Below are 19,235 nucleotides of genomic sequence, written 5' to 3' on the forward strand. Positions count from 1 at the left end.
CTTGTGCCGGTTAAGTGTATGCAAGGTGGCAAGTGTGTGTATGTGTTGGCTTTTTGTGTCATTTCCTTTCCCAGTCAGAAGAGGGGTGCTTGAATCTGTGTTAACATAGTGATGAAGGAATTGCGCTTTCCACTGTATGTATGCCACAGCTGTTGGGAACTGCTTCTACCATAGCAATGAATTCACCTCCCCTCCTTACAGAGACTTCACTTAAACAGTAAAGGAACTTCACCAACTCACCACCTAGTCCCTGCAACTAGAATCACTTTCCAGTGCTCTGCTCCCAAAACCCTTTCCATTGGCTAGATCCTACCCACAATCTTTCAGTCCTTGTGCCTAAAGAAGGGGAGGCAGCCTGTGGTTAGTGCAGTGGTCTGAAAACCAGGGGAACTGGGCTCGATTCCCACTGCAGCTCCTTGTGACACTGAGCAAGTCATTTAACCCTCCATTACCCCAGGTACAAAAAATAAGTACCTGTATGTAATATGTAAACAACCAAAATTCGCCCTTTCCTTTCTGAGCACACTATCAGAACCCTCATCCACGCTCTGATCACCTCTCGCTTAGACTATTTCAACTTGCTTCTCACAGGTCTCCCACTTAGCCATCTCTCTCCTCTTCAATCTGTTCAAAATTCTGCTGCATGACTAATATTCCGCCAGTCTCGTTATGCTCATATTAGCCCTCTCCTCAAGTCACTTCAATGGCTTCCTATCCGTTTCCGCATACAGTTCAAACTCCTCTTATTGACCTATAAGTGCATTCACTCTGCAGCTCCTCAGTACCTCTCCACTCTCATCTCTCCCTACATTCCTCCCCGGGAACTCCGTTCATTGGGTAAAATCCCTCTTATCTGCACCCTTCTCCTCCACTGCTAACTCCAGACTCCGTTCCTTTTATCTTGCTGCACCATATGCCTGGAATAGACTTCCTGAGCCAGTACGTCAAGCTCCATCTCTGGTCATCTTCAAATCTAAGCTAAAAGCCCACCTTCTTGATGATGCTTTTAACTCCTAACCCTTATTCACTTGTTCAGAACCCTTATTTTATCATCCTCACTTTAATATTCCCTTATCTCTTGTTTGTCCTGTTTGTCTGTCCCAATTACATTGTAAGCTCTGTCGAGCAGGGACTGTCTCTTCATGTTCAAGTGTACAGCACTGCGTAGTAGCGCTTTAGAAAATATAAGTAGTAGTAGTAACTTTGACTGTAACACAAGGGTGGTATATCAAATCCCATCCCCTTTCTTTTTTTTTTTTTTTTTGGTATTTAGGAGCCAGCCCAAAGACTTAGGAGCCTGTGGTTGAAACCTCGGCTCTCCTCCTTCCCATGAGTTGTCTCCATTGAAGTTGAGGGAAAGGAGGTAAGAATCACTTCTGAGATTTTTCACAGTTCCTGTAGGGCCTGATTTACTAAAGCTGTTTCTACATTTATTGTCCAAGGGGAAAAAAAAGCTTAGTAAACGCAGGCTCTTATTGCACCCTTGCAGGCCACTGGCAAAATACACAGCCAGCATCTACCTCCACCCCCCCCAACACCTTGTCAGTCACCTAATCCTTGCACTCTCTCCACCTTACCATCCTCCAGTATTTTGAGCTTGTAGCTCTCGAGAAGTCTCTTTCTAATCCCACTATCTTCTTTCTCCCTTAAATCAGCTATCACCTTCCACCTCAGCTAACTCACCATCCAGCCCCTACAGCCTTTACCCCCTCCCCCTGCCTGTCAGCACACCCCATCTTCACCCCTGCAAACCAGGAATGTTCCAGCCCTACCCTCAGGCAAGCCAGTCTGCCCCCCCACACCAGTCTGTACCTCTGTAAGCCACTCAGCCCACCCACCTCCAGCCCCTATTCCCCTCTTAGCACCCCATTAGCCCTTAAAACTGCTCTTTTTTTTTTTTTAGTCAGGAGAGAAAGAAAACACCCGATCAGGCCAACAGCCACCACCAGGTGTACACCATAAGCTGCAAACAGCCACTCAACCCCTGTCTGTGCTAAACTAGGCCCAAAGGACACCAGTAGCCAGATCAAACCAGGGCTGCACAGAGATGTCCCTCCACCTGCTAGATAGCGAGAATAGTGAGGTTCAGCTGGCTGCACAGGTCCACATATAGCAAACCTTGGAGGTTCTATCTTCACCTGCTGGTAGAGGGACACAACCCACAAGTCTCTGGGTTGATCTGTGGGACGCCATGGAAGGGTTTACTTTATGCAGGGTTGGTGATGTGTGCCAATTGTACTGAAATGAACCTTAAAAGCAGATTTTCAAAGCTTACGCTGATAGATGTAGAAGGTATTCAAGCAGTGTGTATGTGGTACAAAAAAGGGGATCTATGGCTTTTCTCTTATACAAGACAGCAAACCTTTTCTCTATAAAACTGTACAATCTTCTCAATGGAGTGTCACCTAGAAGCCTGAAAGATCTGAGGCATGTTGGAAGGGTAACAGCAGTTCACTGAATCTCTAACATCAAGGTTGTGATTTCTGCAAATAATTCCAAAGCAGTTCTTGCCTACTCCTAAATATTTACAAAAGCCTTAATGACTAGCCAACATCCTTAAAATCTTATGAAAAATAAACTGTCTCCTGCTGATTCTCAAACTACAACTAAATTCCACAAAACCTGGGCTAAGCAACAATGTCTAGTGCATTCCAGACAAATTATTGGGAAAGACAGTCCCACTAGGAGCATATGCTGTAATAAGCTCATGGGGTGGTGCCCTTGCTGATAGAAGAAAAAACAAGTTTAGATACTCTTCTGGTCCCTTCTTATTCAATGCTTTGTAGTCCAAAACATATACCACTTGTAGTAACAATCCAGAACTAGATTTCTAAGGCAAAGATCTTCAACTTTATTTCTGGAGGATGGATTACTAAAAGAAATATCCCCCCCCCCCCCCCCCCCCCCCCCAAAAAAAAAAAAAATTCTAACCTTACACCAACCCCATAACTTGTAACAGAAACTTAGGTAAACCAAAAATAGAATCCCCCCCAACACACAAAAAAAAAAATATATATATACACACACACACATATATATATATATATACATACATACATATACACATATACATATAAGGCTGCATGTTAAATTGGCAAAAAAGTCAATAATTTAGGACATACATCAATCTTCATAGATGAATTATTACAAAAAATAAAACCACAAACAACAGAATGACAACACAGTAGGTGAACATTTTTCAAAGGAAGAACACTCCCTTAATGACTTTACAATAAATGGTGCTGGAAAGGAACTAAATGGAAAACATTTGAAATTATAGTGCTTTTGTGTCAGAAGTGTTTTGATTCTATACAGACAAGCTTTCTCAACCATTGTCAGATAGAGCCTTTGAACTGTAAAGTGTTACCATCTCCACCCCCCCCCCTCAACCTTTCACTAAGCTGTACTAACACATGCAGACAACCTAAAACCTAGACAAGTTTACTATTTAAACCCAATGTAACTGTTTTGTTTCTCCACTGACCTGATGGAGAGGATGACTCCTGAAAGCTTGTCAAAGATACAAGAAGCTGGTCAATAAAAGTGTATTACAACTTGGTTGTTGACTCTTATTTCCACATAGACAAAAGCCAAAATTTTAAACTGAACATAAGAATTGCCATACTAAGACAGACTGAAGGTCCATCAAGCCCAGTAAGCTGTTTCCAACAGTGGTCAATCTAGGTCACAAGTGACTGGCAAGATCCAAAAACAGTAAAACAGATTTTATGCTGCTTAGAAATAAGCACTAGAATTCCCAAGTCCATCTTAATAATAGCTTATGGACGTTTCTTTTAGGAAGTTATCCAAACCTTTTTTAAACCCTGCTTTTATTTACCACACTGTCTGACAACAAATTCCAGAGTTTAATTACACATTGAGTGAAGAAATATTTTCTTCAGCTTGTTTTAAATGTACTACTTAGTAGCTTCATCAAAAGCCCCCTAGTACTAGTATTTTTGGAAAGAGTAAAACAAGCGATTCACGTCTACCCGTTCCACTCCACTCATTATTTTATAGACTTCTATATCTCCCCTCAGCTGTCTTTTCTCTAAGCTGAAGAGCCCTAGCTGCTTTAGCTTTTCCTCATAGGAAAGTCGTCCCATCCCCTTTATTACCTTTTGTCACTCTTCTCTGTACCTTTTCTAATTCTGCTACATCTTTGAGATGCGGTGACCAAAATTGCACACAGTAGTCGAGGTGCAGTAGCCCCATGGAGTGATACAAAGGCATTATTACATTCTCATTTTTGTTTTCCATTCCTTTCCTAATATTCTTAAATATTCTATTTGCTTTCTTAGCCGCCACTGCACACTGAGCAAATGATTTCAATGTATCAACGATGACACCTAGATCCTTTTCTTGGGTGGCAACTCCTAATGTGGAACCATTCATCATGTAGCTATAGCTTGGTTCCTCTTTCCCACATGTATCACTTTGCACTTGCTCACATTAAACGTGATCTGCCTTTTGGATGCCCAGTGTCCCTGTCTCACAATGTCCTTTTGCTATTTTTCACAATCCTCTTTCGATTTAACAACTTTGAATAACTTTGTGTCATCAGCAAATTTAATTACCCCACTAGTTATTCCATTGAGAATACTGACCATTTATCCTACACAGTTTTCTATCTTTTAACCAGTTTTTAATCCACAATAGGACATTACCTCCTACCTCATGACTTTCTAACTTCCTCAGAAGTCTTTCATAAGGTACTTTGTCAAGTGCCTTTTGAGAATAGAGCTACACAATATCGACTGGCTTACCTTTATCCACATGTTTATTCACCCCTTCAAAGAAATGTAGATTAGGGAGGCAAGATTTCCCTTGACTAAATATATGTTGGCTTTGTCTCAATCCGTGCTTTTTATATATATATATACACACATATACATATACATATATATACACACTCTATAATTTTGTTCTTTATAATAGTCTCTACCATTCCGCTTGGCACTAACGTCAGGCTCACCAGTCTATAATTTCCCGGATCACCTCTGAAGCCCTTTTTAAAAACTGGCGTTATATTGGCCATCCTCCAAACTTTGGGTACTATGCTTGATTTTAAACATAAATTACATATTACTAATAGCTCTGCAAGTTCGTTTTTTGGTTCTATCAGTACTCTGGAATGCATACCATCCAGTCCAGGTGATTTGCTGCTCTTTAATTTATCAAAGAATTCATTTAATCTCTCCACTAAGGCCTGGTTCCCCCCCCAGTCATCTAGTGGCCCAACTGATTCTTTTTCCAGCTTCTTGCTTCTAATACAGCTAAAAAAGGTTTTTACTATATGTTTTTGCCTCTAACGCAATCTTCTTTTCAAAGTCTCTCTTTGCGTACGTTGTGCTGTTTCCTATTATTTGCAGTCTGATCCTTCTTCCATTTACTGAAGGATTTTCTATTATATCTAATAGCTTCCTTCGACTCACTTTTTAACCATGCAGGCTGTCGTTTGGCCTTCCTTCCTCCTTTTTTAATACATAGAATATATCTGGTCTGGGCTGCCAGGATGGTGTTTTTGAGTAGCATCCATGCCTGGTGTAAATATTTTACCTTTGCAGCTGCTCCTCTAAGTTTTGTTTTGGGTTTTTTTAATCAGCTTCATTTTATATAGCCTCCTTTTTGAAACTGTGCTCATCATCATTTCACTGGTCATCAATGAAATTCCTTCATAATAGGAATTACATAGACCCTGGCCATTTTCCCTACCAGCATTTTAGCTGTTGTACTCTGCAAAAGCTGCAACCTGTGAAAACTTACAAGGCAACCCCCCCTCCTTTCAATACAAGGAACTGCAGTAATTATGTAATCTATCCTAATGGCAATTAGTGCATTGAAGATCACAGCCAAATCTTTTTGTACCAACAAATCACGCATATGCAGGATCAAATACAGATGTCCAACAAAGTACAACATACAAAAGAAATCCACATTAACTGCACCCCCAGGGAGAGAGATTAGAGTCTCAAATACTCCCCTCCCCCCCCCCCAATGCACCATCTCTTTTAGGACCAGGATTTCCCCTTCAACCTGCAGAAACAAGGCCCCATCTTTTCTACTTAGCCACAATACCTCAGATTTTCCTGGATTCAGTAACCCACATCACAACGGCAGCCAATAATTCAGATTGCCTGTGACTATAGACTCATTCACAATCCAGAGGTACAGCTGAGCATCCACATAAATATTCAATCCCAAAACTGGCTCACATAAATACTGACTAAAACTGGTGATGACAGCAATCTTTGAAGCACACCACATTAACTCCATTGCCCCTAACTATTGCTGATTTCAATATACAGTTGTAAACCCTTGAAAAAAAAAAATGGCTGAAGCCAGTGCCACAAAAACACTTTCTCAACCTCTCTGAACCTAATAGCAAAGAATGATCCACCATATTAAAGGCCACGAGGAGAAACAGAAGGACTAACAATGAGTCCCCTATGCAGTTGCAGTCACATCTTATCTAACAACCAAAGCAGTTTGTTAATGTCCTCAAAGCTTGGCTGATATGGGTGTAACGCGTCCTTCTGTTCCAAAGAGAAGACTAGCCAAACTGTATATCACTTTTCCATACTTTGCCAATAATAAAATAATAATAATGAAATAATTAGTGAATAAACTACCATTCAATTCTAATCAATGGGTTATGTTTTAACAGTTCCCCAATTCGATATAATTATTGCTCAGAGAAGACCCCAACCAGCTCAGTTCCCTGTGTAGCAATTCTCATAGCAGTGTGAACCAAACCTGCAAAATAGGGAGCTATGAGCATGATAGCTCTCCAGGCCCTACTGATTTTTAAAAGAGTCATTGCCACTGGCGGAATCAGAAAATATACATACAGAAAGCCATCTCCCAACATAGGAAAAAGGCATCTAAGGCTAGTTTGCTGTCTGAGTCTATATCTTCAAACAGAACAGAGTGCTCTTCCTATTCAAAGAAAGTATAAACAGGGATTATTTGGTTTGCTACACCTCTGTCCAGAAACCATTAATGTGGTTGTAGGACTTGACTCAGTTTGACCCCTAAGATGTTGCCCTCTCCTACCAAGTCCATGGCTCCAAGGGTTATCCTGTATGAGATGGTCTATTATCACATCCTGACAGTTTCCCAATACAGAGATGTACAATCCTGATTTTCCCTGCGTTTATCTGCTTTGGAATTAAAGGATGAAATAAAATTGGTTCATCTAACCTGCTAGTTTTACGCTGCTCCTTTGTCAGTGTTTACATTTTCTGTAGTGGAATTTGCCTCTTTCCCTTGTAGAACAAGGTATTTTGTCTACCCCTTTGCCACAATCCAAACAGTGCATACAAGGTATACAGTCTTTCCAAAGTACGCTCTTTGACCCTGATGCTCAAAACTCTGGCGCTATTCTGAATAGCGCCATATAAATACCGCTAGAACAGTGCACACTACCACCATAGCGCACAACGCTAATGAAATGCAAATATAGATGCGCCGTAGCATTAGGGAGTTCGGTGGGAGGATTGTGCTGATGCATGCGCAGAAGAGTTCCGCAGTAAGCTCGGTTCCTGTGTGCATGCGCCTGGTAAAACCCCGAACGTGAAGCACACATTGGCATCTGTTTTCTGTGGCCTAAATATGTGTTTTTACATTTATTTATTTATTTTAAGCTTGGACACATATATTTAGATGCACGAAACAGACGTTAATGCGTGCTTTCACTGGGCATTTTTAATTTTTTCTCTTTTTTTTTTAGCATGAACGCTTTAAATTTAAATAGAGGAAACAGACACAGTGTGCTTTCACATGGGGCTGCTGCTTCTCACAACCAGTGCTTAAGGGCTTGCATGGGTTTCCTTCTGCTTCCAAAAGCAATCAATTTTGCAGAAAGAATGAAAGAAGCATGAGAATCATAGGAAATCCTCTCCTCCAACACCCTAACGCCTGCTCCGACCTGGGGTTTTTTGCAGTAGTAAGGCAGTTTTGCTTCAGGAGCTCTTTTTTCAGCATTGGGGAGAAATACAAAAAGAACTAATTAACATGAGCTTGACTACATTTGCATGCTATCTGCACTTGAGCCTGGCACACTTGTTGTTTCCCAAGCTAGACGCCTTTGAGCATTCTGTGCAGGTAAATGTGGGCACTAGTATGACACTAATGGCCTCTAGCACCTGCATTCACTTTTGAGCATCGGGGCTTTTATGTTTGCTAATTTTCAAAAGAAAAGGTTTTCTGGAAGTGGGCACATTTTTAATCACCCATGTATCTATACAATTTGACTACTGAATATGTCCCAATTTGGTTTTCGTAAAAATTATAGTACTGAAACTGTTCTATGTACCTCCTATGTATGATCCCTACGGTCTAAAAGGTCAGAAGTCTCTATCATGCAATTTGATCTATCTTCTGCATCTGATTCAGTTGATCATACTTTATCGTTAGGGATATTGAGTGATCTTGGTATCTCAGACAAGTTGGTTTCAGGGTGTTTTTTTGTTTTGTTTTTTTACATCAAGGGGAAAATATCAAGTAAAACTGTCAGGATTATTATCTGAGGCCTGGAGAGTTAGATGTGGTGTACTTCAAGGTTCTCCGCATTCTTTCATCTTATTCAACATATTCATGCATTCTTTGGAGATCCAGCTAGATAAAGAAGATTTCAAGGTATTTATATACACAGATGGATTACTGTTCTGCTGCTAGTTTCTAATAATGTACGCAACACTATAGTCAGGGGCCAGAATTGTTTGGACTTATTGGACAATTGGATGCATGGGCCTTCCTTGAAACTGAATTGAGACAAAACCCCGTTCTTGTTACTGGGTACTCAAGGTGACATTTGGAATAGTCAAATGTGACAGCATTAGACTAACTATAAATTCAGTTCTACCTTAATTTTGGGAGTTTATACAGATAGTAATCTCTCTATAGAAACACAAGTACATAGTATAGTCAAAAAAGCTATGTACTTATTAAAGCAATTATGACGGATCAGGAGGTTCTTTGCACAATACTAATTTAGTTTGGATAGTACAGGCTTTGATTGATTATCTCAGACAGATTACTGCAATGTTGTGTACTCAGGCTGCCATAAATATCTATTGAAAAAGTATCAAACAATACAAAATATAGCAGCCCATAAATTTAAGAGTTATGCCTTTGATTGTGGATCTCTACTGGCTACCTGTTATGGTCAGGGTAAAGTTTAAAATATATATAATGGTTTTTAAATTTTTCTATTGTTAGGTTCCATTTTATGCGTTTAACTTATTACTTCTTTCAATTATGGGAAAGAGCCATTTAACACGACATTATCTACTGAACTTCCCAGATACTAAAAAGCTTAGACCAAAGGAGATGTTAATATTATTCCTTTCCTTACCAGGCTGAGGTATGCTGGAATTCCCTACCACTGTCTTTAAGGTTGATAGACAATTATCTTGTATTTAGAAAGCTTTGAAAACTTTATTTCAGAATTTATGTCTGGATTTAAGAAATTATTTTAATTGTTTTACCTATGGTTGCCTAGGTTTTTATGTATAAACTGAATAGAGCCAAGAGAATTTTTGCAGGTTATAATAAATTAATTATACATGACAATCATTCCTTTGGTTTTCAATAAAAATGAACTTCTGAACTCTTAATATTTAGAACCATCAACTAAAACACCAACTGATTTATTAAGGGGCCCTTTAGTAATTACTAAAGTGCGTAATTACTAAAGTGCAGTAAGTTTTGAAAAAATTAAAATGCAATAACGGCAAAACCTTTGCAATAAATGCAAGGTAGCTAGTGGACATACCTCCTGCATTTATTACAGTGCAGGCCCCAGAAAAACAACACAAAAAAGGTTCCACTGAAGTGGAAGTGCTCGCCCTTCCTTTCAGATCTGATCCCCTTCTGCCAAGTGCCATAACCCTCTTCCAATCTTCCCAACCAAAATCCCATTCTCCCAAGGACTTAGGTGAGGCTCACATGATGGACCAGTGGTATCCGGGCTGAAATGAAATGACCACTAGTGCTCACAGTAGCCATTTTGGATCCCAGCACAGTCCTGGGCAGCAGAAGAGGGGCTCAGCTGCTACCTGGGTACCACTAGTCTACCATGGAAATCCCAAGTAAGTTCCAGAGGGATTGGGGGTGGGGGAAGGGTCAGCCGTTGGAATTTAAACAGGCGGAACAGAAGAGTGTTATGGCAATGGTGGAGGGGGGGGGGAATTAGAAAGGGATTGCAAGTCGAATACACACCTCCACTGCCGGTGCACTACTGGACTGCTGGTAGCAGAGCTGCACTTAATGTCTCCTCTGTGCACAAGCTGACAGCCAGCCACTCCTCCACCTGCCCATTTCACACCCACATCCCTGCCAACTCCCACATTAGGAGGCTTACATGGGTTTTTTTTACCGTGCTTTTTAAATGGAGACAGTAGTACAGACCCATGCTAATTCTACCCTGCAATAAAACCCACATTAGTTGCTTATTGCAGCTTAGTTTTTAAAAAACTCCATGAGGGAAATGTTATGTCCAATTACTTTAAAAAAAAAAAAACCTTACCAGTGCATTTTCTTTAATTTCAAGCTTCTTTAGTGCTACAGCACCTGAAAGAAAAAAAAATTGTTACAAGAATTTTAAAATTTCTTTCTAGAATTTCTAAGCAACCAACCTATAGTCAGTCCTCAGGAATTACAAGACTACTCCTCTAAGCTGATCAGTGCCCTGGAGGAGGTACACCAGGGAACTACTCTCCAGCACAGGACATACAGCAAGACTAATTCAGAATTGGGAGCAAGTCTGTCAAGTGATTGAGAGCAGATACTGGTTTCAGTGTCCTACTGCCAGGTTTATCCTTAAAAACAGTTCCTAGTACACTTCTGCCAGGGTACAGATAAAACAGAAGACAGACAACCACTAATTCTGAAATGGACCTGCTACAAGTGCCACCGATAATGGACATACCTAATCCTTACAATTCCTTATTTAAAGGAAATGGTAAATTGCTCATTGGCTCAAACAAACATTTCAGCTATGTTAAAATAGTAAATCAATAAATCTGTTTTTTTTTTAAGTTGGAAACAAGTCTAAGTAAAATTCTTGAAGAAAGTGGGTTGTCAACATTTAGTAGATTTGAGAACAGATATACCTCTCTGCTAATCTGGATTTATAAAAGATTATGGGACCAAAACAGTTATGCAATCAGTACCAAGTAGTGTTCAGGTTATAACAGACTAAAGCAGGCATTCCCAACTCAAGTCTTCAAGGCACACCTAGTCCCATCAGGTTTTCAAGATATCCACAATGAAAATGCATGAGATAGATTTCATGCACTGCCTCAACTGCATGCAGTTACTTTTTCTGTCCCTAGAGGGCTCACAATCTAAGTTTTCTGGTGCCTGGAGCAATGGATAGTTAAGCAACTTGCCCAAGGTCACAAGGAGCTGCAGTGGGAATTGAACCCAGGTTGCCAGGATCAAAGCCTGCTGCACTAAAGATTAGGCCACTCCTCCACATTTAATTGAGTACCTCTATGAAAGAGGATCAAGTGACAAGTATGTTAAATTTAAATGCCTGTTTGGCAGAAGTGGTGTTAAGGTTTGATGATCATTTTTTTTTTAATTGAACTTAAATAAAACAGAAGCATCACAAGTAAGATGAACTAGAAACCACAACTGAGCCACACAAGAGGATTCCAAGTGTGGAACAGACAAGATATGAGAGTCTAGGTCAGTGTTTATCAAAGTTTTATGGCCATATCATTTATGCAATTTCCCAGATATATGGGTTGACATCCTTAGAAGATCCTGCCAGGTTGCACCCCCCATTTGGTGTCACAGCCTATAGTTGGGGAAGCCCTGATCCAGGTGGTTTAGTGGATCTGGTTCTTAAGGACACAAAGTTTTTGCAGTGGCATAGGGATAATTTTATGGTTAACATGTTTCACACCAAAATATTTTTGTATCAAAAAAAAAAAAAATAAAGCATTGATCCAAACTTTAATTATAAGCAAGTTAGACTAATAGCTTATGCCAATGATTACCAATTTGATAGTTAGACAGAAAAGTAAATACTGAAGTCTGTTTGACACTTGGGAAAAAGACTTGAGATCATATGCATTAGCTCACAGAAAAGCATCATATTCCGTTTAAAATACTGTGCTTGAAATTCAGAGTACTGAAAGAACTTAGATGAAGCTGTTTGGGCACAGGGAACAAATAAATCTGCCAAACTAGGATACTACTATGTTCCACTCAAATTGGCCTGTTAAAATTGCTGGAGTAGATTCAACTTTTATGCTAATACTCTACAGTGTTTGCAAATTTTTGAACTTTTTATAAAAACTTGATTCTAGTACAGCTACAGTTTGTGTTCTGCCTCCACAGTTGTGTCATGTTCTGCATTTGTTTTTCATATCAGTAGTCCTAAAATATGTTCAATGCAGTTCTCCGATAGGTCAACCTCTACGTGTGACCTCTCCCTCCAACCACTGAACTACTGGCAAATGCTTGCTTCAGTGCCCTTAAGTGATATGCACTGTGCCCTAGTCTTAGGCACTGATCCCTTTCCTTGCTCTCTAGCCTTGTAGACCCTTCTTGCAAAACAGAAATCTCCATTTTGGCTCAGATCATATAGTACTACTCTGCCCCTCTCTTCCTGGAAAGCATGACTTTTTCACCTTTTGCCCAACCTTTTATATCCAGCCTTATTTCTCCTTTTTGCCCAACTTCCTCAGTTTTATGTTCTACTCCACTTCACATCTGAAATAAATCAATCTGTTCTTCATACTACCTCTCTTCAGTACTGTTATCCTGTCAACAACTGTAACTAGCAACAAGATCAGATGCAGGGTAAAGCTGCTACTACTACTATTCATTTCTATAGCGCCACTAGCAGTGCTTTTTTTGTGGCCATGGTTACCGCCACTTACCTGCCCACCCTGGCGCCCTCTTCTCCCCCCAAGGATCCTTTTTATTTTATTTTAAATTTACCTAACCTCCGTCCGAATCCGACCGCATGGGCAGCAGCGTCACTGAAAGCGCTCCGCTCCCGAGTCCAGACGTCTCTAGCAGAAGCTTCCTGATTTGTTCATTCTCAGTGTCCCGCCCTCGAGGGCGGGACACTGAGAATGAACAAATAATGAAGCTTCTGCTAGAGACGTCAGAACTCAAGAAGGAAACGTTTTCAGTGACACTGCTGCCCATGCGGTCGGACTCAGAGGTCAGATAAATTTAAAATAAAAGGATCCTTGGGGGGAGAAGAGGGCACCAGGGCAGGCAGGCAGGCAGTTGGACATGGGAGCAGGAGGGCAAGGGAGAGAGGACCATCTGGACATGGATGGCAGGGCTCAGGGAGAGAGGGGAATTGCTGGATAGGGATGAATGGAGGGGGCAGGGGAGAGAAGAGAGTTGCAGGACATGGATGGAGGAGAGGGAAGGGAGAGAGAAGAACTGCTGGTCATGGATGGTGGGGAGGGAAGAGTGAGGAATGAGATGAGGGAAAAGGAAGAGAGGAGAAAAACTGCACATGACGAAAACAGGCAGAAGCTGGATCCAGTGGACGGCTTTTACTTACGGATGTAGGACAAGAAATGAAGAAAAAAGGCGGAAAGTAAAGAAATAAATGAAAAGGAAGCCCTGGAAACAGAGTTAAGGGAACAGATAGAGAGCAGCAGAATCAGAGACGGGGACCAATATGGAAAGAAAAACAAAAAGTCACCAGACAACAAAGGTAGAAAAAAAATCATTTTATTTTCATTTTAGTGTTTGAAATATGTCCAATCTGAGAACTTACATCTGCTGTCTTATTTTGCACTGGGTATACTGGAGCTGTAACAGCTTACAGAAATTATTTATAATGAAAAGAAATCACGTTATTTTGTTCTCCTATACTAGTATAATGTTTTCAATGATGTCTGTTTATATGCGCCATAGCTGGTATAAGGGGTGTGGCTAATGTGGGTGTGGCTATCATAGGGGTGGAGCCATATGTGGTGACCCCACCCAAAATGAGTACCGGCACCTTTTTTTCTACAAAAAAGCACTGGCTACTAGACAAACACAGCGCTGTACACTAGACATAAAGAGACAGTCCCTGCTCGACAGCATACAATCTAATTAGGACGAACAGGACAAATAAGGGAATTACTAAGGTGGGAATGATGAGGTGCATCAATACGATGGCTCCCAAGTACGCCATGGACTCCAGAACCAGATGAACTTCCTCACCATCAGTGTCAATACAAATGGTGTCGATGCACTGATCTTTGCTAGATAGCAATTCAGCATCTCCCCGGACCTTCCCTGTCCAGCTTCTTATAGACAAACAATACCAATGAAGCAAGGACACAGAAGACGCAATATCCTCCTAGGTTACTTGAAATGTAGGCTCTGAAGACTGTCAAGCTCCTAGAGGTAGAGAAGGATTAGCAGTCCTCATTTCAGGGGTACTTCGAAAGAGGAAGCATAGCTGTCCAGATCTACTTGCTCCTAGCATCAAGCAGTTCAGATAATCAATGCTTCTTCACCTTTGCTTTCTTACACACACTCGCTGGCTCTGATCAGGAGCAAACGCAGGCTCTAGTACGGCGCTATTGGCCTCTAGCGCCCGCATTTGCCTCAGTTAATGATATGGGGGGGGGGGGGGGGAGTAGGTCTCCGACTGTGGCAGGGGGTTCAGAGACAAAGCAGTGTAAACATGGGCATTTCAGATAAGAAGGGAAAAAAAATATGCAAGGCCAAATGTAAGGCCTTAGATATCTAGGGAAAGGCCGCTGAAAAGCCCAATTTCCACTGACAGGTTTGTTGCATTATGCATTATATACATTTTACATGGGTATATCCTACAAAATATTATAAAAGCACTTTTCCATATGTAAAACAGGCTCTAGATTTTCTATTTTACACTGGTCACAATTTGGCTTCAGATCGTCACATAGTACGGAAACATTAATACTAGTTCTAATTACATATGTCAAACACCTATGCAAAGGAGACCAAGTAATTCTTCTCCAATTCGATATATCGGCGGCGTTTGATGCTGTTGACCACACATTGCTACTCAAATGCCTGGACAAGATAGGAATCCTTTCAAATCAAAGCTATTCTGTCAAGCAAAACAACCAACTTTCCAACTACTAGTCTACTAACTGAGGGGGCCCGCAGGGATCTCCCCTCTCACTGATCCCGTTGAATCTCTATGTCTTACCTTGCCTCAATACACCTGGGACTTAATGAACCACTATTATCCTATGCGGATGACATCCTGCTTCTCTTACCAGTAACAGCATCAAAGATCCAACTCAGTCTGTAGTGAAAGGTATGACTGCTGTTAACACCTGGGCCCTGACCAATAAACTGAAACTGAATGCGCAAAAAAACAAGGTCCTGTGGTTCAGAAATCAGGGAGTTGAGGTCCCATCATTAATATCTTTGTCCAATGGTCAAAGCTTTACAGTCGAATCTGAAACCAGAGTATTAGGGGTTTTGCTTGATTCTTCACTCACCTTCTCTTCCCATATTAATCAGCTATGGAAGAAAACACTATTTAAAAATGAGACAGCTACCACTAGTAAGACCATTCTTCAACCAAAAAGCCTTCGAACTACTAGTCCTAATGTTAGTCCCACCTCACTTGGATTACTGTAATGTTCTATTTCTTGATATTAAGTGTCACTATCATAAAAAACTGCAAATCATACACAATGTAGCTGCAAGACTAATCTACAGATTGAATATACTAGTGTTTCAGTTCATCTAAACAAACTGCACTGGCTTCCCATAGTAGAAAAACTCCGGTTCAAAGCTGTTTGTTTAGTTTTTCAAATCTTACAGGGCTTCACTTCTGAACTGCTAAGACCACTTCACTATATCTGGTCCAGTCTAACACACAAACAACTAATGCTAGCATCACCATTTCAAAATCAGAATTTTCAGCTCTCTATTCCCCGTACTTGGAGTTAAAATATGGAACTCTCTACCTATTCCCATCAGAACAACGAAAACAGCTACATCAACTTCAGGAAGAGGCTAAAAACCTCTCTCTTCCCAAAGACTGCTTCATAATAATCCATCATGACTTCTACTTCCTAGTATCATCTATTAACCTTTCCTTTAATGTTTTTAGTTCCATGCATTGCACTAATGGTCTCTAATGTTTCTCATACCTCACACTAACACTTTTGTCTCACCTAGAATGCAAACTGCACTGAACCCTGGAAAGGAGATATTAACAGTAAGCAAGAATTGAATTGAATAGATCAGGCCCAAAATTTACCCCTTCTGCATCCTAAGGCTGCCCAAAGAACAGCTTCTGCCTCCTCCAAAAGCAAACCCACACTCTCAAGCGCCAAAAACCCTGAGTACCTACGTTCCATCAGACACATTCCTTAAAACATAGAAACATGATGGCAGATAAGGGCGAAATGGCCCAGTCTGCCCATTCTCAGTAACCACTAACTCCTCCTTTTCCGCAAAGGATCCCACATGCTTGTCCCATGCTTTTTTGAGTTTTGACACAGTCTTTGTCTCCACGACCTCCACCAGGAGGCCATTCAACGCATCCACCACCCTTTTCGTAAAAAGAGTATTTTCTTAGATTCCTCTTAAGCCTATTTCCTCTTAACTTCATCCTATGCCCTCTCATTCCAGAGTTTTCCTTCAATTGGACAAGGCTCTCCTCCTGCACATTAATGCTACCGACGTATTTAAACGTCTCCATCATATCCCCTCTCCCACCTCTCTTCCAGCATATACATGCTGAGGTTCATAAGCCCTTCCTTATATGTTTTAGGACAGAGACCACTTACCAATTTTGTAGCCACCCTCTGGACCGACTCCATCCTGTTTATATCATTCTATAGGTGCAGTCTCCAGAATTGCACACAGTACTCTAAAAGGCACTACACCAGGGACTTATACAAGAGCTCTATCACCTCTTTGTTTCCTACTGGTCATCCCTCTCCTTATGCACCAAAGTATCCTTCTGGCTTTGGCCATCGTGTTATCTATCTTACGGTCACTTTAAAGTCATCAGACACAATCACCCCCAAGTCCCATTCTTCTTCCGTACACAGAAGTACTTCACCCCCTACATTGTACCTTTCCCTTGGATTCTTGTGACCCAAGTGCATGACCCTGCATTTCTTAGCATTAAATCTTCGTTGCCAATGATCGGACCATTCTTCGAGCTTCGTCAGATCCTCTCATGCTATCCACATCCTCCAGGATGTCCACCCTTTTACAGAGTTCAGTATCATCCATAAAAAGACAACCCTTACCACACAGACTTTCCGCAATATTGCTCACAAAGATGCTAAAGAGCGCTGGCCCAAGGACTGATCCCTGCGGCACACCACTGATAACATCCCTTTCCTCAGAGTAAGCACCATTTACTACTACCCTCTGTCTCCTTCTGCTTAAACAGTTTTTGACCCAGGCAGTCACTTCAGAATCCATACCAAGGGAACTCAATTTGTTTATTAGTCGCCTGTGCGGAACCGTGTCAAAGGCTTTGCTAAAATCCAAGTACATCATATCTAGCGCCCCTCCCACATCCAACTGTTTGGTCACCCAAAGAAATCAATCAGACTTGTCCGACACGACCTGCCTTTAGTGAAACCATGCTGCCTCGAGTCCTGCAGTCCATTCGATTCGAGAAATCTCACAATCATTCCATTAGTTTACTCGGAGGTGCAAAGTTAAGCCAGCAGCTATTCTATAGCATTTAGAATGTCATTGACCTTACTCCTCTGTTTTTGAGGTGATTAGTACAACAGGCTATTGCTGCTGAAGCTAAATATTATTATAACTTTTAATATCATGGAATGCTTTTATATTTGATTATTCACTGATTTTTATTATTTTTCTCTTTCAACAGAAAAATTATAAATTAAAAAAAAACCAAAAAACCATGGCACAAAAAAAAAAAAAAAAAAAAGTGCTCCTGAAATACAAAAGTGGCACCCCTTTCAGGCAAGTGCCTGTACTGTACAATGCGATGTGTGTCCAGCCCAGAAAAACATATTTGCCTGTCACATACTATAACAACATCTCTATCATAAAACACTAGCTTCTTCCTTCAGAGTTTAAATATTGAATTTTACTGACTGCAGTTCTTGCATTTTGTATTTATTAAGAACAACCCCTTAACATTTTTCTGTTACCCACTAGCAGAAATTAGCACGGCCTCTCATTCCTTTTCAAACCAAAATATGTGTTGAGTAAATATTTTAAGAATGTTTCTCACTGCCTAACCTATTCTTGGATTTCAGTATCACACACCAAAGATTTTCCACAATGTCTGGTCTGAGAAAATTTGCTCAGTGATTAGTGCATTAAGTGAATGTAAAAGGTAAAATCCTGCCCCCCCCCCCCCCCTCTCATGCTGCAGTTGAGCTACACAATCTGAACCTTTTCCAACAGTAATTTTTCGCAATGTTTTAATACAAAAACAAATGAGAAACATTATAAACCAACTGTACAAGTCTTCTGACATGTCAGCTGACATGAAAGATCAAACTGCTGCATAACTTTTCACTACGAGTGAACATGCAAGCTAAGAGAAACAGTAAATCAGAACCATAATACTGCACATGACCATCACTACAAGTAGTGAGCGAGAAAGTACGGCTGGAAAAATCCTAGGAGCCAGGCCAACTAGAATGCTACACTTAAACAGGAACAGGTGTAAAGCCATTGGAACCAGACACCTGCTGCAAAGGGAGGAATGAAGGGCATGAGAAGGGAAAACTGGAAAGCAATAAAGAATCAAAATGTGTATAAAAACACATGTAAGATCTTGTAGGAGTATAAGGGATAATCAAGGATGAAAAAAGGAAGGTAGACCAGTGTGATATGACTTATGAACCAATCAGAGAATTTTAAAGATGCCAAAGGGGTCTGTTTAGTCAAGGGTGGGAAAGGTCCTAATAGGTCGGTTTTCAGCAGTTTTCGGAAGATAGTTAGGTCATGCATTGTTTTTATGGCCTTTGGTAGTGCATTCCAAAGTTGTGTGGATATGTAGGAGAAGCTAGATGCCTGAACTCTGGAATAGAGAGTTGCATGGGGACAGAAATCCAACCCATCCCCGCCGGAATCTAACCCGTCCCTGTTCATGCCGCAAGTAATCTCCTTCATCCCAGTCCTTACAATGTACATCGTTTTGTTTTTAAATCCCAAAGGTGAAACCTAAGGGTGGTTGAACAATTAGGTGTAAACTGTGTTGTTTCTGACTTTACTGGTTTTGGAATTTGGACTACTTTGGGTCC

At 40.8% G+C, this 19,235-nt stretch overlaps 1 protein-coding gene across 1 annotated transcript in view; it reads right to left on the minus strand.

Annotated features, from left to right (window-relative positions):
- The window catches only part of VPS13A (vacuolar protein sorting 13 homolog A), a 556,982-nt gene that overhangs the window by 523,368 nt on the left and 14,379 nt on the right, over nucleotides 1-19,235 (minus strand). The window contains exon 2 of the mRNA XM_030193720.1: nucleotides 10,532-10,575. Coding sequence (XP_030049580.1) covers nucleotides 10,532-10,575 — 44 coding nt within the window. The remainder of the gene's footprint in view (nucleotides 1-10,531; nucleotides 10,576-19,235) is intronic.

Source organism: Microcaecilia unicolor, chromosome 2, assembly GCF_901765095.1.
Source record: "Microcaecilia unicolor chromosome 2, aMicUni1.1, whole genome shotgun sequence".
NCBI classification, from domain to species: domain Eukaryota; kingdom Metazoa; phylum Chordata; class Amphibia; order Gymnophiona; family Siphonopidae; genus Microcaecilia; species Microcaecilia unicolor.